Source organism: Adiantum capillus-veneris, chromosome 14 (genome assembly GCF_014529385.1).
Source record: "Adiantum capillus-veneris isolate H3 chromosome 14, ASM1452938v2, whole genome shotgun sequence".
Classification (NCBI taxonomy): domain Eukaryota; kingdom Viridiplantae; phylum Streptophyta; class Polypodiopsida; order Polypodiales; family Pteridaceae; genus Adiantum; species Adiantum capillus-veneris.
This window is the reverse complement of record NC_140944.1, coordinates 106,801,217-106,819,215: the sequence shown is the minus strand read 5'-3', so window position 1 is coordinate 106,819,215 and position 17,999 is coordinate 106,801,217. Positions and strand designations below refer to the sequence as shown.

General features: G+C 42.8%; 1 protein-coding gene across 1 annotated transcript in view; it reads right to left on the bottom strand.

Moving 5' to 3' along the window:
• Positions 1-1,432: 1,432 nt before the first annotated feature.
• LOC147442906 (transmembrane 9 superfamily member 7-like) overlaps positions 1,433-17,999 on the bottom strand; it is an 81,661-nt gene continuing 65,094 nt past the window's right edge. Inside the window, exons 2-7 of the mRNA XM_086528898.1 lie at positions 5,495-5,659; positions 5,092-5,204; positions 4,903-5,011; positions 4,709-4,821; positions 3,900-4,053; positions 1,433-3,537 (exon numbers count right to left, since the gene is read on the bottom strand). Of these exons, the coding sequence (XP_086385024.1) occupies positions 2,380-3,537; positions 3,900-4,053; positions 4,709-4,821; positions 4,903-5,011; positions 5,092-5,204; positions 5,495-5,659 (1,812 nt within the window). The 3' untranslated portion in view covers positions 1,433-2,379. The remainder of the gene's footprint in view (positions 3,538-3,899; positions 4,054-4,708; positions 4,822-4,902; positions 5,012-5,091; positions 5,205-5,494; positions 5,660-17,999) is intronic.

The window sequence follows — 17,999 nt, the reverse complement described above, 5'->3', positions numbered from 1 at the left end:
AACATGGCTAATATTTGGAAGGGATAAGCACCTCCCCCTGTGGGCCCTCTGGTGTGTCAAAAAAAAAAACCTAGAATAAGGGACCACTTTCATGCATATGATCATACATTAAGTAATTTATGATTTCAACATAAATTACATAAATTCTTAAGATTACAATAAAGGCACACTACAAATTTTCATTAATAATATGAGAAACATTAGCTATGAAATTGGGCATATCCACAAAACCTTTTGCCACCAGCTATAGTTCCTTGACAAAAACACAATTGAAGTATCCCATAGTATCTCTAATTTCATTTACATGGTTTAGTGAGGAAAAATATATTTTTTCTCCAGATTATGCATGCCAAGCTTTCAAAATGAAATTTTTTGCATACAATTTACACTTGATCTAAGCCCAAAAACATGTGCTTTTTTAGTTTTAGATTCACTTTGAATCTTAACTTTGATCTAATCATAGCAACTAGGATCTAAAGGATAATTTTCCCGATTTGAATGCACCTGCCTAAAAGATTTAGAGAAACGAGAATTTATATGCTTTTATAAAATTATTCAAGAATACAACCATTAGGTCTCCACACTTTGGAAAAATAAAAATGTTTTCAAAACATTTTAAATGCGTTAAGTGAAGGGTTAGTAAAGGAAATGAAAAGCCTCATGATGAAGGTAGAAAGTCAAAAGACTTTGCTTCGATATAAAGAGGAGGTGGAGCATGCATGCAAAATGTGTCATTTTACATTTATAATCTTCTTTTTCTTTACGCAGTTTCTCCTTGCACTATGTGTTTCTTTACGCAGTTTCTCCTTGCACTATATGTAGCTAAACTTATTTTTGTTGAAGCCATTAGAGGATGTGAAAAGCTACTATGTCTTGCAAGTTCCAGACTAGAATTTCTTTTTCTATACTGTTATTTAGGACAAGAAAAAACTTCACTTCATAGCTTAACTACTTTATGACTTCATAACTTCACTACATGATGAACAAGGCCTAAAATGTATTGTTAGCTTCACCACATACATCACAAGCTGGTTGGAGAATGCGATACTCAAGAACCAATGTTACATGCACATAGCATTTCACTCAAAACCTAGCAGAAAGAAAATTGAAGTGTTATATTTCAGTATTACAGTAGCACAAGAAGATTCAAAAGTTTTCTCATGTAGGAAAACAGAGTCTATCAATGTTTTTCATACAATGAATAACATCATGAGCTTCTGCTCAAGAGGCACCGCATACCTAGCTAGGTATGCGGTGCCTCCCTCACAGAAGCTCAACAATGTGGGAAATATTGTGAGAATTTGTGCAAAAGTTCTTGTGTAGTGTTAAGCAAGGAAATCCTTTGTGATGACAGACTTCAAGCATGACCACCCACATGATATGCTGCGTAATGCACAACTTGACTCTCTAGAAATATAGCAAGATTGGTGTATGTAAGTTAAAAGGTAGTTGAAAATCAACCTTCTTAAAACCACGGTTTATCCAGGCCTACATTGGAAACCACAAAGGGCTAGCTTACGTCTGCAGAGACGGACGAATAGTGACAAAATCTCTAGAAACCTCAAGAGAGTAGGGTCTTCAACGCCCGACTTCATGCAAGGTCCAGAACATGCTTTTCAAAGAGAATTGACAAAAACTGTGGTGCTGTCACAAACACTGTCAAAAACAAGAAATTGCACACCCCTGGTTCACTTTCGGCACAACTGTCCATATATCATTTACAAGAAATCTACTCAAGTGCCTACTCAGCTTCAAAAGCTCTGACACCTACTTACTCAACCCACTCGAAATTTCTTTATACCACAAAATTTGAAGTTCGATAAAGCACATAGACATGTATACAAAAGCCCTCCATCTTGATTGTCATGACAGAGCTAAACAAGCTCCGACTAATAATGCCACAAAGGTCGGTAAACCCTAATATTGAACCTATATAGGTACAGATACTATGAGCAGGGGTGATGGTTTAGATGACACACTGCCAATTCACGTTTGCAGTGAAGGAACATACCAAGCAACGTAGCAAAGCCAAAAAGCACTTCCTTAAAAGTCAGCACCTCCAAAATATATAGGTTCTCCCTGATTGCTAGCAGACATAGGACTTAGGATTTACAGCATAGAGCTTAGGCAATCTTGGACAGCTTAAAACCACACTCAGGCGATGCCATACTTCTGCTGGAAATTAAGTTTTTCTCGGTCAAAGACGCAAAAGTTGGTCTTGTTTTCCTCCACGACGATCACGTGCCTTCAAAACAGCACATCAATCTGCACCCCAACTTATCCCATATTGCAAGCTTCATGCCAGAATAGAAGCAACTCCGATACATCACCTTGATTGACAGCACCACCGTGATCCACCATTGCTCATATTCCATGCCGTCAATCAAATTTCACCGAAGCATATATGGTCCTCACAAACCAGAAGCACGCAAGGAAGCCTATTGTGCCAGTTAGCACAAAGAAGGAATATGAAATGATAATCATGTAGCCGAAGTAGAGTATCCCCGATACCACCTTTGTAATGTCCAACTTACTGAAGAAATAGAAAGCAGCATAAAGGAACAGGTAAAATGCTGATGACCCAGATGTAAAATAGGATCGCCACCACCATCTATAATCCTCGCTGCATAGCTGGAAGTAGCAGAGAACAATTGTGATCTCCGCACATGTAACCGCCAAAATCAAGAACACAAGGAACAGGAACCCAAAAATGTAGTAAAACTGTTGTAGCCAGATTGATGTCAATATGAAGAAGAGTTCGATGAAAACCGCACCAAAAGGGAGGATTCCACCTATCAGGACCGTAATGATGGGATGCATGTACCATGCCTGCTCTGGTATCTGCCGAGGAATCTTATTTGTGCGAACCGGATCCTCAAGAGGAGGCTTCTTGAATCCAAAGTAGCTTCCGATAAAGACGAGGGGTACGGATATTCCAAACCATAAGAAAACCAAAGCAAACATAGTTCCAAAAGGAACTGCTCCTGAGGACTTCTCCCCCCAAATTAGACAATTCAAGAAAAAGAACGTGCAGAACACAACTGCTGGGAACAAGAATGCAGTCCTGATCGTGTTCTTTTTCCATTCTGTCCCCTTGAACATCTTGAAGAGTCGAGAAGACGAGTAACCAGCAAGAAGGCCCATAAGCACCCATAAAAACAGCATAGCTGTCATTAAGCCACCTCTATTGGCAGGAGAGAGGAATCCCAAAGCAGCAAACACCATTGTTACGCCTGTCATCCCCAAAAACTGAACCCCACTTCCAACATACACACAGAGGAGGCCTGCATTGGAAGGCGGCCTGAAAACATCTGCATGGACAAGCTTCCAACCTGTCTCTTCTTGGGCCTCTTCCTGAGTCTCTAACTGATTGTACCGGGCTATATCTTGATAAAGTGTTCTCATCATAATCATCGCAACCATCCCAGAGAGAAACAAAACAATCATAAGAGAGTTTAAGATTGAAAACCAATGAATTTGATCATCCGACATCAGCAAGTAAGTGTCCCAACGAGAAGCCCATTTTATGGGACTTGACTGTAAACAATGACAAAGAAAAGTGTTATCAATACAGAATCCATGTAACAAGATGAATCCAGTACAAGCCCTTCTTAGACTAAGGACAGTGCAAGTTACAGATGCACAGGACAATGCAACATCATGCATTAAAGACTAACACCACAGGGTCCCCACTAGCACCATCGGCGCCCACCAGTGGGTAACTAAACATTGATATGTGCTTCCACCCCACCCCCCTCCCCAGAAAAACTCACACAATGGGAGCATACATCAAATGCAAAGGTGAGTACACTGAGTTTCTCTCATGGCTCTCAGACTCATACATGATGAAGCCTAGCACTAAATCCAAAATCCACTCTGAGAGCTTGAGGACTACCAACCTGGAACTTCACATCATATGTGAAAATTATCTCCTCGTTTTCTCTCACTTCTTGCCAAGGCTGAGAACCATCAACTAGGTGCTTGGTGTTTGCATTGCAAGTAAAAAGGTTAGGCTTGTCCTCATTAAAAGGCTTCTCATACTCATGCTTCACACTGCAGTCCAAAAGCTAGAGATTCTCAAACAATCGTACTTCATCTAAAGAGACTGAACAGAAATTTGATAAATAAAAAAGACACTATGAAAGAGCACAAACAAGGCATGAAAACTTCCATAAAAATATTTGACGAATGCATGTTACATGTATTAAAAGAAAGCATTAAAGTTGTCCTCATTATCAGCTACGGCAAGTGAGCGAAAAGCAATCCTTTGAAGCAAACCATGGAAATATCAACGATTATCTAAGTACTGCACTAAACCAAAACTGCACTACAAAGTTGGAAGTTCCTCACCAGTCACCTAAACCAAGTTATTGGCCCTTGGGCACACAAAACAAAAATAAGTCCTCTTTGATACAAACTACAAAGATATCTAATCAATCTGTATACAGTATTATTAACTGATTTTTTTTATCAAAAACTAAATAGAGGAGAAAAGTGGTTGTGTCGCTAAATGCAGAAAACTCATGGCATTACTTGTCACCAGATCCTAGGCCTTGTCCGGCTAAACGTCAAAAAACATTTATTGCATATTATCATGTATAGCACAAGGGGCAAAGCACACAAAAGCACCTTTTACGTGCAGAAGCAACAAAAAGTATGCATTGAAGTCTGAAGAACACGAATGTAAAGTAAAAAGAAATAGGTATACCTGTATGGAGTGACTTCAAAACCAACCACACGAGAGGCCTTACTTTCACCGTCTTTGTGGTAAAAAACTGTGAAAGCAAGATGGTTGAAGATGACATACTTCTGTTCATCTCTCTGTGTTGACAATGGCAAAAGTTTTACACATTAAAGGCAAGCATTTCCAAGAAAGATAAGATAGAATGCCTTTTTACTCACGTCCGCAACAATCTCCTTACTTCCAACAGGGAAACCATGCTCATAGAATTTTGTGACAGTACCGTCAGGACCCACTGTAGACATGGCCACAGGTAGGTTATCCAAAATCCTGGAGCAACAAAATCACAAATCAGACTAACAAATACCTTAACCATCATACTAGCATAGCCACAGCTCCAAAAAAATTACATGTTAACTCTGTACTCTTCATCTATCTTTTCTCTAATGTTCTTTGCGGTTGCAGAATCTAGCTTGTCAATTTTACAAGCCACCAAACATAGCTTATCGTCTCTCATATGGAACTGCCATAACCACATAGTAAGAAGATGAGAACAAAGGCTCCCATGCCAAGAAATTACAAAATATGACTTTACTTGATATAAATTACCTTTTCTCTCTTCAAAAAAGAAGCCACAAAATCTCAGAAGAGAGACAGAGAGAGAGAGAGAGAGAGAGAGAGAGAGAGAGAGAGAGAGAGGGGGGGGGGAGGTTTATCCCCTTTTAACTTCTTGCTCAACCAAACAATGGGCTCCAATAACAATCAAGCCAAAACATGAAAAAGAAGAGCATCGAGCTAAATGCATGTAGTTACCAGGTAGGGAGAATTCTCGATGCGATCACCCCTTAAAACCTCCCCTAGGTTTTCAGCAGAATTTACAACCTTTGGAGGTTTGCAATAACCCAATGAGTAGTACTCGTAAGGAAGCTGCGTCCTTGTGGAGGTTATCTTGTTGACTTTAACTTGAAGTTCATCCCCCTGCAATTTGAATCATAAGCTTTAATAAATGTAAGCAAACAGAATTTATGAGGTCAGATCTGACCTACCAAACTAATAAATCAAGAAACTTGCTTAACTAGAAAGAAGACTCGTATTCAACTTAATAATATACAATAACAAGTCCAGGAAAACAAATCAAGCAAAAGAGGTAAGAAAACAAGACAAGCTTGTGTGAATTAAGTTCATTTGACTTTAACAGAAACTCAACCTTGAAGGCATTCCTGCATAACGCGGATCCCTACTCATGTCATTACTGCTAGAGTTCATCTTGTGTCCGGTTGTGGCTCTCAAGAGCAATTTAGGGAGTAAGGGCTATTTCGTGGCTGTACCCGATCGCATTTGAGGTAGATGTACCTTTTCCGGTGGTACGAGCAACGTATTTCCCCACCCAAGTAGGCTGGCCTCAACCACAAGTGACACGGGCCAATCGAGGGATCAATGGCACTCGGGCAGCTATGAGGCACCTTGGATTGGCGAGAAAAAGGTTAAGACCCCAGCTATATGATGACAAGGTTGAACCCCCGCCCTCCACCTCCAAGGCCACATCCTATCCATCTCACCTATCACAACATCTTGAAAACGATGCGTTTGTAGAACGTACTAAGTCCTGCCCCACTGTGTGGCCCCTGCTGGGGCGATTCAACATCCAAGATCCTCCTGCCCCTCATGCACACCCCTAACCGTTGATTCCTTCACTTATTGCACGTGTCACTTGTAGACATGGTCCCTGTTCCTAGGGTTTCCTGGGGTCAAGAGGACCAAATCTAGTCCCTTGGGCGAGTTTATTACCATGTGTAATTGTTGGAAGTAGAGTTGCAGGGAAACACACACAGCTTGAAGAAGACGAAGAAGCTCAAGGCACACAACAGAGAGTAGTATTACTTAGTGCACAATGGAAAGATAAGGTAGTTGTAACAAAGTTGGACACTCCAAGTCAAGAATCTACCGCGACAGCACCAAATAACCACTTCAAAACAGTTCACAGTTCACAATTGATTCACACTGGCCCGGCGAAGTTCCGTGCCTAGAGATATTGGCCCCAAAGACTGGCGCCCCTTTTGATATTTCTTTTTGTATTAATATGAGTTCAAAGTACAAGAGTGCGGATAGGAGTTCACACTCAGACTCTGCGTCCAGATGCTCTGAGTTGTGAGTGGCTTACCCACTTATTTAAAGAGTACAAGGGATGCCAAAAGCAGAGCCCCAAAAGCTGAAAATCAAAAGCTCAAAAACTTTGCAAAAATAAAGCAGTTTCTCTTTCTCTTGCTAAAATAAAGCAAAGAGGCTTTTTTCTCTTTCTTTCTCTCTTGCATAGTCAAATAAAGCAAAGAGGTTCCCTCTTTCTCTCTCAACAATTGCATGGAAAAAAGCATGGCTCAAAATCTGTCAAAAAGCTGCCAGCGCAAATCACGCAGATCCGTACAACTGCCACGTGTCAACTGCCACATCAGCAAAATTCAGGATTAGGGTTAGGTTAGGGTTAGGGTTTTTGATTTCAGGGTTAAGGTTTCAGCAGAATTAGGGTTTCAGATTTTTAGGGTTAGGGTTTCAGTAGAGCGGACAGCCACGTCATCACTTTGTGACATACCCCCCTCTTGAAAGCATTGTAATCACCCTCGATTACGCATGCAAAACAAACAGAGGCCATAAACCGTCTTAGCAGACACTGGCTGTTAGTACCTACGTACTAAGAGCACACATCTAGCACATGTACCAATCGACAATCACATCACATGACATCACAAGACATCACTCGACATCATAGGACATCACATGACATTCAACATTCGTTCGGATCTTAGACCATGATTTATCAGCAATGTAGCTAGCAATCGCATCTAGAGATCCAGTCGGGACCTCATAGATGTCCGATTGACTAACCCCTATTGCAACCATGTCTATTCGAGATCAATTAGACCAAAATGCTGCAGTCATTTAGTCTATCAGTTCCTGCACTTAAAAACAAGTCAAGAACAAATCAGTTTCATATTCCGGAATTCCATTTCATAAAGTCATACAGTAGAATACTGTCAACTCTCAGTATCTCTGAAGCTCAAAGAAACATTAGTGACTCTAGTATACAAAAATCAAGGCATCTGTTGACAAAGGAGCGGAGTAACTCCCCTCTTGTGCATCCCACTACACCACATCTCTGGCCAAGTTGAATTCTGGGTTCCATTTGGAATAGACTATGCTAAACCAAAAGCTTCGAGGTAAAGTTTCACAATCTGAGGAGTATCTGCTAGGTCCTCCTCCTCCATCCACTTCGCATCCAATGCAGCATAGTTCTTGAATTTAACCAAGAACCGCCTTCGGCCTTTACCTTTATTCTTTGTGTCTTTAATGTGCCAAAATTTGTTCAGGAACAAGAATCTCCTCGTTTTCCTCCACTTCGGGTTGCTCATCGGGCTCCCCATCGTCAGGCACATCACCTTGAAAAGGTTTCAAGAGACTCACATGAAATGCATTGTGAATCCTCCAAGTGTCAGGCAGTTTCAGTCGGAAGGAGACATCATTGATCTTTTCAGAGATCTAGAAAGGTCCGTAGTATCGCATACTAAGCTTTGGAAAAACCATCTCCTTTCCCTTTTTCTTTCTCAGGCATGCCTTCTCAAAACATAAGAGCACCCAATCATCCTCCTTCAATTTCAAATCACAACGATGGCGATCCACTGCCTTTTTCTGTCGTTCTTGAGATTTCTACAAAGCCTCGCGGACCTTGGCAAAAGCCGTGTCTAAGTCGCGCATATACTCATCCGCTTCAAAAATCTTATCTTTCGTGCTTAGGAAGAGTGGAACCTTCGTAGCACCTTCAACAATCTCAAATGGCACCTTCTTCGTCGAAGAGTGTATCGTGTTACTGTAGGCAAATTCCACCAAAGGTGGATACTTTTCCCATTGAGTCTTCTGATCCGAGATATAAGACTTCAATAAATCTAAAACCACTCAATTGGCAATCTCAGATTGCTCGTCAATCTGCCGGTGGAAAGATGACGAGAACTGCAACCTCGTGCCAATGTTCTCCCAAATTGCCTTCTAAAACAAACTCGTAAATCTGGGGTCCCTGTCGGAGACAATCGTCTCAGGCATGCCATGTAATCTGAAAATCTGGGCCACAGACAGTCTCGCTAAGTGATCCGGCTTGACTGTTTTCTTCACTGGAATGAAATGAACCTACTTGCTAAATCTGCCAATAACAGTCCAGATACCATCGTGACCACTCTGTGTTCTCGAGAGATCAAAAATGAAATCCATTGCAATACTTTTCCATGGGCGGGTGGGTATGGGCAAATGCTGTAACAATCCCTGTGCTTTATGTCCGTAAAACTTGACCTTCTGGCATACCAAGCAACTACTCACAACTCTTCCACATCCTTTTTGAGTCTCGACCAAAAGAAGTATCTCTCTACCCCTTTCATGGTGGTAGCAATGCCGCGGTGACCCGTAAAAGGTGGACAGTGGCATTCGGTCATAACCTTTTCCCTCAACGGCTGTGTAATGCACAACATGGTTTTGCTCATCAAGTAGCCATCCCGAATGGAATATCCCGCTACTATCTCTCCATGCCGGATCCGTGTGAAAACGTCTGCAAAATCCGTATCCATGGCATACTGGTCAACCATATCCTCGAAGCTCCTATGATGTATCACGGAAATAGCCAGAACCAACGGCTTTCGAGACAAAGCATATGCCACCACAATCTTTTGTCCCTGAACATGGACAATCTGGAAGTGAAACTGTGACAAGATGTTTGCCCACCGCATCTGCTTTTCAGATAGCTGCTTCTGTGACAAGAAGTACCACAAACTCTAATGGTCTGTAAAGACAGTAAAATCCGCTCCGAGTAGGTAATGTTGCCGCCGCTAATTAGAGCATGGATAACCACCAAAAGCTCTTTCTTATAACTCTATGCTGTCATTTCTGGCCTTGAGAACAATCGGCTCTCGTAAGCAATGACATGGCCTTCTTGCATTAAGACCGCACCCAGACTACGACCACAAGCATCACAATATACTTCAAATGACTTCTGTAAGTCCGCCAAAGTCAAAATTGGTCCCGCGGTCAATTTCTCTTTCAAAGTCTGAAAGGCAATCACCTATGTGGATCCCCACGAGAAAGGGACTCCTTTCTGTGTCAAGAGATGCAAAGGAGAAGCAACCGCTGCAAACTTTCAAATGAACCGCCTGTAGTACAAACACAATCCCTAGAAGCTTCTAACTTCATGGACATTCTTCAAATCGGGCCAATCATGGATAGTCTCTATCTTGGCCGGATCCATTTGCACTCCTGCCTGCCGACACAATGTGTCCCAAAAAGTGTATCTCTGTTAAGAAAAATTCACTTTTCTTCGCATTAATCACTAACTTGTGATCTCGTAATGCATGAAAGACCTGAAGCAAATGATCTCTATGTTCTGCCTCATTCTTGGAGAAAACGATGATATCGTCAAAGGAAGTGCCAACAAATAGCATGTACTCTCAAAAAATCATGTCCATCATCCGGTTAAATGTCGCAGGAGCATTGGTTAAGCCAAAAGGCATCACCAAAAACTTAAATAACCCAAAAGTCGTCCGAAAGGTTGTCTTGTAGACGTCTCCCGGCGCGATTCGGATCTGATGATATCCACTCTTCAAATCAATCCTGCTAAAGCACGAGGATCCCTGTAATCTATTGAGTATATCATCAATCCTAGGAATCGGAAATCTATTCTTGATGGTGATTTTGTAGAGAGCTCTATAATCGATGCACATTCTCCAAGATCCGTCTTTCTTCAAAACCAACAACACTGGAGAGTAATACGGTGAAGTACTAGGCTGGACAACACCCTTTTCCAAGAGGTCTTTCACTTGGTTCATAATCTCTTCGTTTTGTGCTCGGCTCACACGGTAAGGTGGCCGGTTCGGTGTCACTAGGAGGTGTATTTTTCCTGTTGCCTTCCATAAATAAGTATTAGATATATTTATTTTATTTTTACTTGTTTGTCCCGGAACCCTTGAAAAGGTGCAAGTGGACATTGCATGGCCAATGTGAACCGACTGCAGCCAAATGGGTTTCTCACATCGGGGATCTAGGTCGGTCAGACAGGGACTGCCCGGGCCAGCTAGCACTGAATTCTGATGAGTATGGAAGCTCGTGTACGCCAAACTCGAATCTGGGCCACTCGTCAATTCACTGCAACTTTATAAGTTGAAAGGGGCCAGTAAATTAACCCACATTGTAGATGTTGGTCAAATGGTAGTCTTCAATGATGGTCAGGAGACCGATAGGGACGCCATGGAAGCATGTCCTAAAATTTAGGGAACTGCTATTTTTGCCGGAAAATCTGTTCGCATCATTAGCTCTGGAATGACAAGGGGAACATTTTATTGCTCTGCTGCCAAGTCCACTGACGCACCAATTGAGATATTTTTAGCAGGGAAAGCCCAAACTCGGAAATTGGGCGACGTGTCAGCCTGTGAGCGATTCTGCCACTCTGGGAGGCAAAAACGAGCTGCATATCAACAAAGGGGGTGCCATTTTCAGCCTCAGGTGGATTGTAGCAGGTACAGAAGCTATGGAATGCTTACCTTGCCCTCTATGCACAGTATGGTGACGGGAGTGATGCCCCGCACGCTACATATTGCTCTCTTTCTCCCCTACGTACAGTATGTTATGCCCCACTAGTGGGCTTCTCATTTGACCTATGTACAGTTCTGGGGGTTTATGCGCGTTTGCCAAGGCAAGAGCCTTCTGAACAGGAACCGGATTAGCTAATTGCTAATCCCCCACAGGTACGCACAGTTCCATCACGAAAGATTGCGAGTTTGGAGAGTTTTCTCGCGTGAAAACTCGTCCAATTCACAGGGGAACTGTCCCATTGCGTGCGGGAGCCCTTGGGACACGCGTAGGCGTGTTCCCTCCGCTAAAAACGATCCGAAACAGGGAATTACAGCCTGCTGTGTTTTTCTGCAGGTTTAGGGTTTCGCACCTAAACTGCAAGGGAACATCGGGGGAGCCTCGTGAGAGCCTTGGGATGCGTGTACAGGCTTTTGAGCTCCCGGCAGTGAAAAACAGAGAATTACAGCCCGCTGAATTTCTGTGACAGCTCACCAGAAAGCTTCCAGATATCGAGGGAATCCGTCCTAGACAGGTGTTTTTGACTTGCAGGGGTTTTTGCGCCGTTATGCTGTCGAAATCCGGTCGAAAACCTGCGTTTTCAGCCCTCGCCAGGTTTGGACATCTTTGTGAAAGCTTGTGCTAAGTGGTCGGATCGTCTACCTTAATTTGAATAAAGAAATACCGAAAGGGGCGCCAGTCTTTGGGGCCTACAGGGTGTCGGTCTCGTGTGCGCAGTGACATTCTAGTCGCTGGACGCAACTGTGTTCTCTTCCCTTGTCAGTGCTCTGTGTAAAGTTAACAGGTAATTGAAATAGTACCGCCCTCTACGTTGTATAGGCCGGTTATATGGTTCCATCGACGGAATAGTCACTTTTTCTTCAAAAAGTGCAGCGTGGATTGTTGTGGGTGAAAGCAACACAGAGCTTGTCGATATGGCAGAGAAGAGAGACCAAGTACCTGAAGAGGGATCTTCCTCACATGGCACAGAGAAAATTCCTTCAACTCTTCAAGAAGAGGACAGGTTGTTTAGAACTCAACTGCGTTGTTGCATGGACATGTTTCGGCAGTTGGCTAACAACCCAAGGATGCAGGAATTCTTACAGGCTCCGACACAGGGTTTTCAGCCTCCTACACAGGGCATGACTGAGCCGTTGCAGGAAAAGGAGATTTCCAATGCGCAGAGGACTCATGATACTCGAGGGAAAGCCCATGTGGTTGAGCAACTAGCGGTGTCCAATGATCCAAAGCAACTTGCTTTAGCTGGACAGGAACCGTTTGTGAATGTTCAAGGGAGCAATGAACAGGCTATGCGTCAGACCCTTCCATTACCTAATACTTATCCTGGTTATTTTGGAGGTGGTTCAGTGTTTCAAGCTATGGTTGGACCTTCCACAGGTTATATGCCAGGGAATGTGTTCGGGACAATGCAAACACGCATGGGTAACCCTATGTACGCGAACATGGGTGTCCAACCTGGTTTTCAGCGTGCCTATGGCGAGTTTCGAGTGGCTGGAACACAATTTGGTATGGCTGGTTTTTCGCAGCCACACATACAAAATGCAGATATGACAGGGAAAACAGTTGATGCGAGTGCTGGAATGAACACTCATGGAGCACCACTGTTACAGGCACCTGTTTATGATAATGTGGCTCCTTTGAGTCAACCTAAGGATTACAAGGAAGGTGGGCAGGGAGTGAAGTTTGAAACTTTCAGAGGAACTGAGGACCAATTGAAGGCTTTGACCTTCATACAGCAATTCGATGCAGCTTATGCTGGAGGAAACTTCACGGAATCTTCAAAGATACGCAAGGCTGCCACTTTCTTGAAAGGGAATGCGCTCCAATGGTGGACCGCATTGTTGAACCAGGGTCAAGCCCCAACAACGTGGGTCCAATTCAAACAGCTTTTTGCGCCTGCATAGTTGACAAACACTTTTGAAGTGGATGTGATGACAGAATGGCACGAGTTGAATGCTAAACAGTGTGCGAATCTGGAAGAGTACAATAAAAAGTTTTGGGTTGCACTGTTGCCAGTCACCTCTTACAGGTTTGTGCCTTTGTCAGAACAAATTGAGAAGTACTGTTGCGGATTGCCCAAGAAAATCAGGGACTACTGCACAAAGACTACTGTCATGAATATGTTTCAATTGATAGAGAATGCAAGAGTGGCAGACAATCTGTCGAAGGGAGGTTTCGATGGATTTAATAGCCACAAGAAAGGGGCCCAGGGCAAACAGTTTTCAGCCAAGGGCAATGTTGAAGCAAAGCCTTCTGAATCTCTTGCAAAGAAGCCCTCCACTGAAGAAGCTGATACGTCCAAGAAGCAGTCTAAATCTTCTTCGGAACGAGGACAAGGACAAAAAAGGCATTTTTCTGGCAAAACTTTTCAAGAAAGGAAAGCTCTTAGGGAGGCCAAGAAATGCTACATTTGTGAACAGGAAGGACACTTTGCAAATGAGTGCCCACAGAAGAAGTCACAGGATAAGGATGACCAGTCAGACCATAAAGGGAAGAAGCCAAAGCCGAGTGCAAGACTTGTTTTAGATTTGGTTGGAGATCAACCAAACACAGATGCCACGGAGCTGTGTAGAGCTTGGGGCAAAGTTAGAGACCAGACAGTACTGGTTTTCTTTGATCCAGGAGCCCATGCAAATTTCATATCACCAGAATTGGCATCAAAGTTGGGCATTCGTGCAGAGGAGATGGGTATGACAAGGGAAGCAGGTTTGGCATGCCCAGGACATTCAGAGCCTGTTACTCCCATTCTGGGAAAGCTTCGTCTGCACATTCAGAGCTATGTGGATGTGGAAGAATTTCATATTATGCCGCTTGAGGGCTGTGATGTGTTATTGGGTATCCCATGGTGTTACAGGTTGCATGCTATGGTGGATACTTACAACAAAAAGATTACCCTTGTACATAGAGGAAAGACTCATGCCATTGATGTAAAGCTTAGAGGCGAGTCTGTTCCAGTTGTTTCTGCTTTTGCTATTTCATCTGTAATAAAGAATCATCTTTCTGCGTACTTGATCTTTGCAAAAGAAGTACCTCAAGTTGTATCTAATTTGTCTACCTTAGATAAAGACAGGTCAACTTTTTTGAGTGGTTTCAGTGATTGTTTTTCGGACTCTTTGCCAGGGGAGTTACCTCCTGAGAGACCTGAGGATCATACTATAGATCTTGTGCCAGGTTCTAGTCCACCGAATAGACCACCATACAGGGTTAGTGCAGCCCAGCAGAAAGAGATTATGGGTCAGGTCAACGAGCTTTTAGAGAAGGGGATGATTCAGCCCAGTTCATCCCCTTTTTGTTCGCCTGTACTCTTAGTGCAGAAGAAGGATGGTTCATGGCGCATGTGCATTGACTATCGCGCCTTGAATAAGAATACTATCAAGAACAGGTTCCCCATACCGAGGATAGATGACATTCTTGATCGGCTTGAGGGAGCGTCATTGTTTACAAGAATAGACGGTATCATCAGATACGCATTAGACCAAAAGATGTCCATAAGACTGCGTTCAGGACAACATTTGGTCTCTATGAGTTTCTTGTCATGCCATTTGGTCTCACAAATGCTCCTGCCACATTTAATAGAATGATGGACATAATTTTTAGACCACATAGAAACTTCGTGGGTACCTTCTTTGATGACATGATTGTCTACTCAAAGTCTGAAGAGGAGCATAGGGATCACTTGACCGCAGTTTTCAATGAGCTACGCAAGAATAGGCTACTCATCAATGCGAAGAAAAGTGAGTTCTTTTTGCAAGAAATTCACTTCCTTGGGCACATTGTTTCAAAGGATGGGGTACGCATGGATCCCGCTAAAGTGGAAGCAATTAGGTCATGGCCAGACTTGAACTCCGTACATGACATTCGAAGCTTTCTAGGCTTATGTTCCTATTACAGGAGGTTCATCCGAAATTTTGCTGAGATTGCTTCTCCACTCCATGCACTACAAGGAAAAGGAGTTACTTTCAAGTGGAAAGCCAAGGAAATTTTAGCGTTCAAACACTTGAAAGAGAAGCTGACTTCAGATCCGGTAATTATTTTGCCAGATCTTTCTAAACCTTTTGTGGTTCAATGTGATGCGTGTGGCCATAGTCTTGGTGCAGTTTTAATGCAGAATGGCCGAGTAGTCGCATATGAGAGCAGAATTCTTTTGAAGACTGAAAGGAAGTTGCAAGTCTATGAGAAAGAATTGCTGGCAGTAATTCATGCTCTCACTAGTTGGAAACACTACTTGCTAGGGGCTGATTTTGTTGTCCAAACAGATCATCAAACCTTGCGATATTTTCTTACACAGACGAAGTTGTCTGAGAAGCACATGCGATGGGCAAACATCTTGTCAATGTTCCATTTTCAGATTGTGCATGTGCAAGGGAAAAAGAACGTGGTGGCTGATGCGTTGTCACGAAAGCCCCAAATTTCAACAGTGTCAATTCCGTACCATTGTGAACTAGACGAAATGAAGACACAATATGCTGAAGATTCAGATTTTGCAAGGATCTATGACCAGCTTGTTGATGGGCAACATCATGAGCACTATATGCTTAAGAATGACTTTCTCATGATGCATGGAAAGTTATGCGTTACTAAACAGTTACGGCCAAAGATTTTGATGGAAAGTCATGCTCCACCTTATGCTGGGCATCGTGGAATTGATGCGACAGTGAAAGGGGTTGAGGCATTCTTCTATTGGCCAGCTTTGCGTCAAGATGTTGACACATTTGTAAGATCATGCTTAGTATGCCAAAAAGTCAAATTTGACAGACAAAAGCAACCGGGATTGTTGCAGCCATTGCCGATCCCTGATAGGCCATGGGAAAGTATAGCAATGGACTTTATCTTTGATCTTCCAAGGACGCAAACAGGAAATGATGGGATTTGGACTATCATTTGTAGGTTCAGTAAGCAGGCCCATTTCATTCCTGTTAGGAAGAAGATAAAGCCACAACACATGGTCAAGATATTCATGAGCAATATCTTTAAATATCATGGGATGCCTCAGTCAATTGTCAGTGACAAGGATCCACGTATGACGAGTCTTTTCTGGAAGGCATTGTTTGAGAACATGGGCACTACGCTCAAGTTCTCTTCTTCGTTTCATCCGCAAACTGATGGACAGTCAGAAGAGGCAAATTCTACTGTCTTGGACCTACTCAAATGTTATGTCTCAGAGCACAAGGCAATTTGGGAACACCATCTCCCATTGGTTGAATATGCTTACAATAACACTGTGCATACATCAACAGGTAAGGCACCATTTGAGATAGTGGAAGGAGGAAAGAAAGTCCCACCCATTTTGCAGACTAAGCACAAGATATTTGAGGCAGACAAGTATGTGCAAGATATGGATGAAACATACAGGAAGATAAAGATTGCTCTTGAGAAGACTCAGGCTAAGCAAAAGAAAGCTGCTGATCGTCAACGTCGTGAACTTGTATTTTCACTTGGTGATTGGGTACTTTTGCGCTTTGAAAAGGCCAGGTTAAGGAAAAGGAAAGGCAAGGAACGCTTGTTTCCTGAGCTCACTATGCGATATTATGGTCCTTTTCAGATTTCAGAAAAGATCAGTGATGTAGCTTACAGGTTAAAGCTACCAGAAGGCTGGAAAATACATAATGCTTTTCATGTCAGTCTTCTAAGACCCTTTGTTGGTGATGTGCCAGAGAATATGCTTGATGAGGAACAACCCGAAGTGGAAGAATTGGATGAAATCCTTGTTCCTGAACAGATATTGGCACATAAAGAAAGAAAGGTTAGAGGAAAAGTTGCAAGACGCTATTTGGTGAAGTTCAAGAACTATCCATCATTAGATGCCAAATGGATGGAAGAGTCTCAATTGCTTGATTCACCTCAGCTATTGCAATTGTGTCTTGAAGCCTTTCAAATGGAACCCACAGTGACTTGATGCAACCTTTTTGGAGCAAGGCAAGAGCATGGTTCATGATGCTCAAGAGTGTAGTTAAGCAATTGTATCTACTCTTTCCATACAGAATTTAGCTAGAGAAGTTTGCGCTCAAGAGTACACTAGAAGACTTCTATGCTTGATATATGTGTCGTAGCCAGGTTGGTGGGATTGTTTGATCGTCCAACGCTACATTTCCGGAAGCATGTATATCTTGGATTCCCATCATAGAATATATGTGATATCAGGAGATATCTGCATGTATTATTGGCATGCAAGCGAGGTCGCTTGCAGTATTTCAAGGGTGGGGTGTGTCACCAGGAGGTGTATTTTTCCTGTTGCCTTCCGTAAATAAGTATTAAATATATTTATTTTATTTTTACTTGTTTGTCTCGCAACCCTTGAAAAGGTGCAAGTGGACATTGCATGGCCAGTGTGAAACGGCTGCAGCCAAATGGGTTTCTCACATCGGGGATCTAGGTCGGTCAGACAGGGACTGCCCGGGCCAGTTAGCACTGAATTCTGATGAGTATGGAAGCTCGTGTGCGCCAAACTGGAATCTGGGCCACTCGTCAAGTCATTGCAACTTTACAAGTTGAAAGGGGCCAGTAAATTAACCCACATTGTAGATGTTGGTCAAATGGTAGTCTTCAATGATGGTCAGGAGACCGATAGGGACGCCATGGAAGCATGTCCTAAAATTTAGGGAACTGCTATTTTTGACCGGAAAATGTGTTCGCGTCATTAGCTCTGGAATGACAAGGGGAACATTTTATTGCTCTGCTGCCAAGTCAACTGACGCACCAGTTG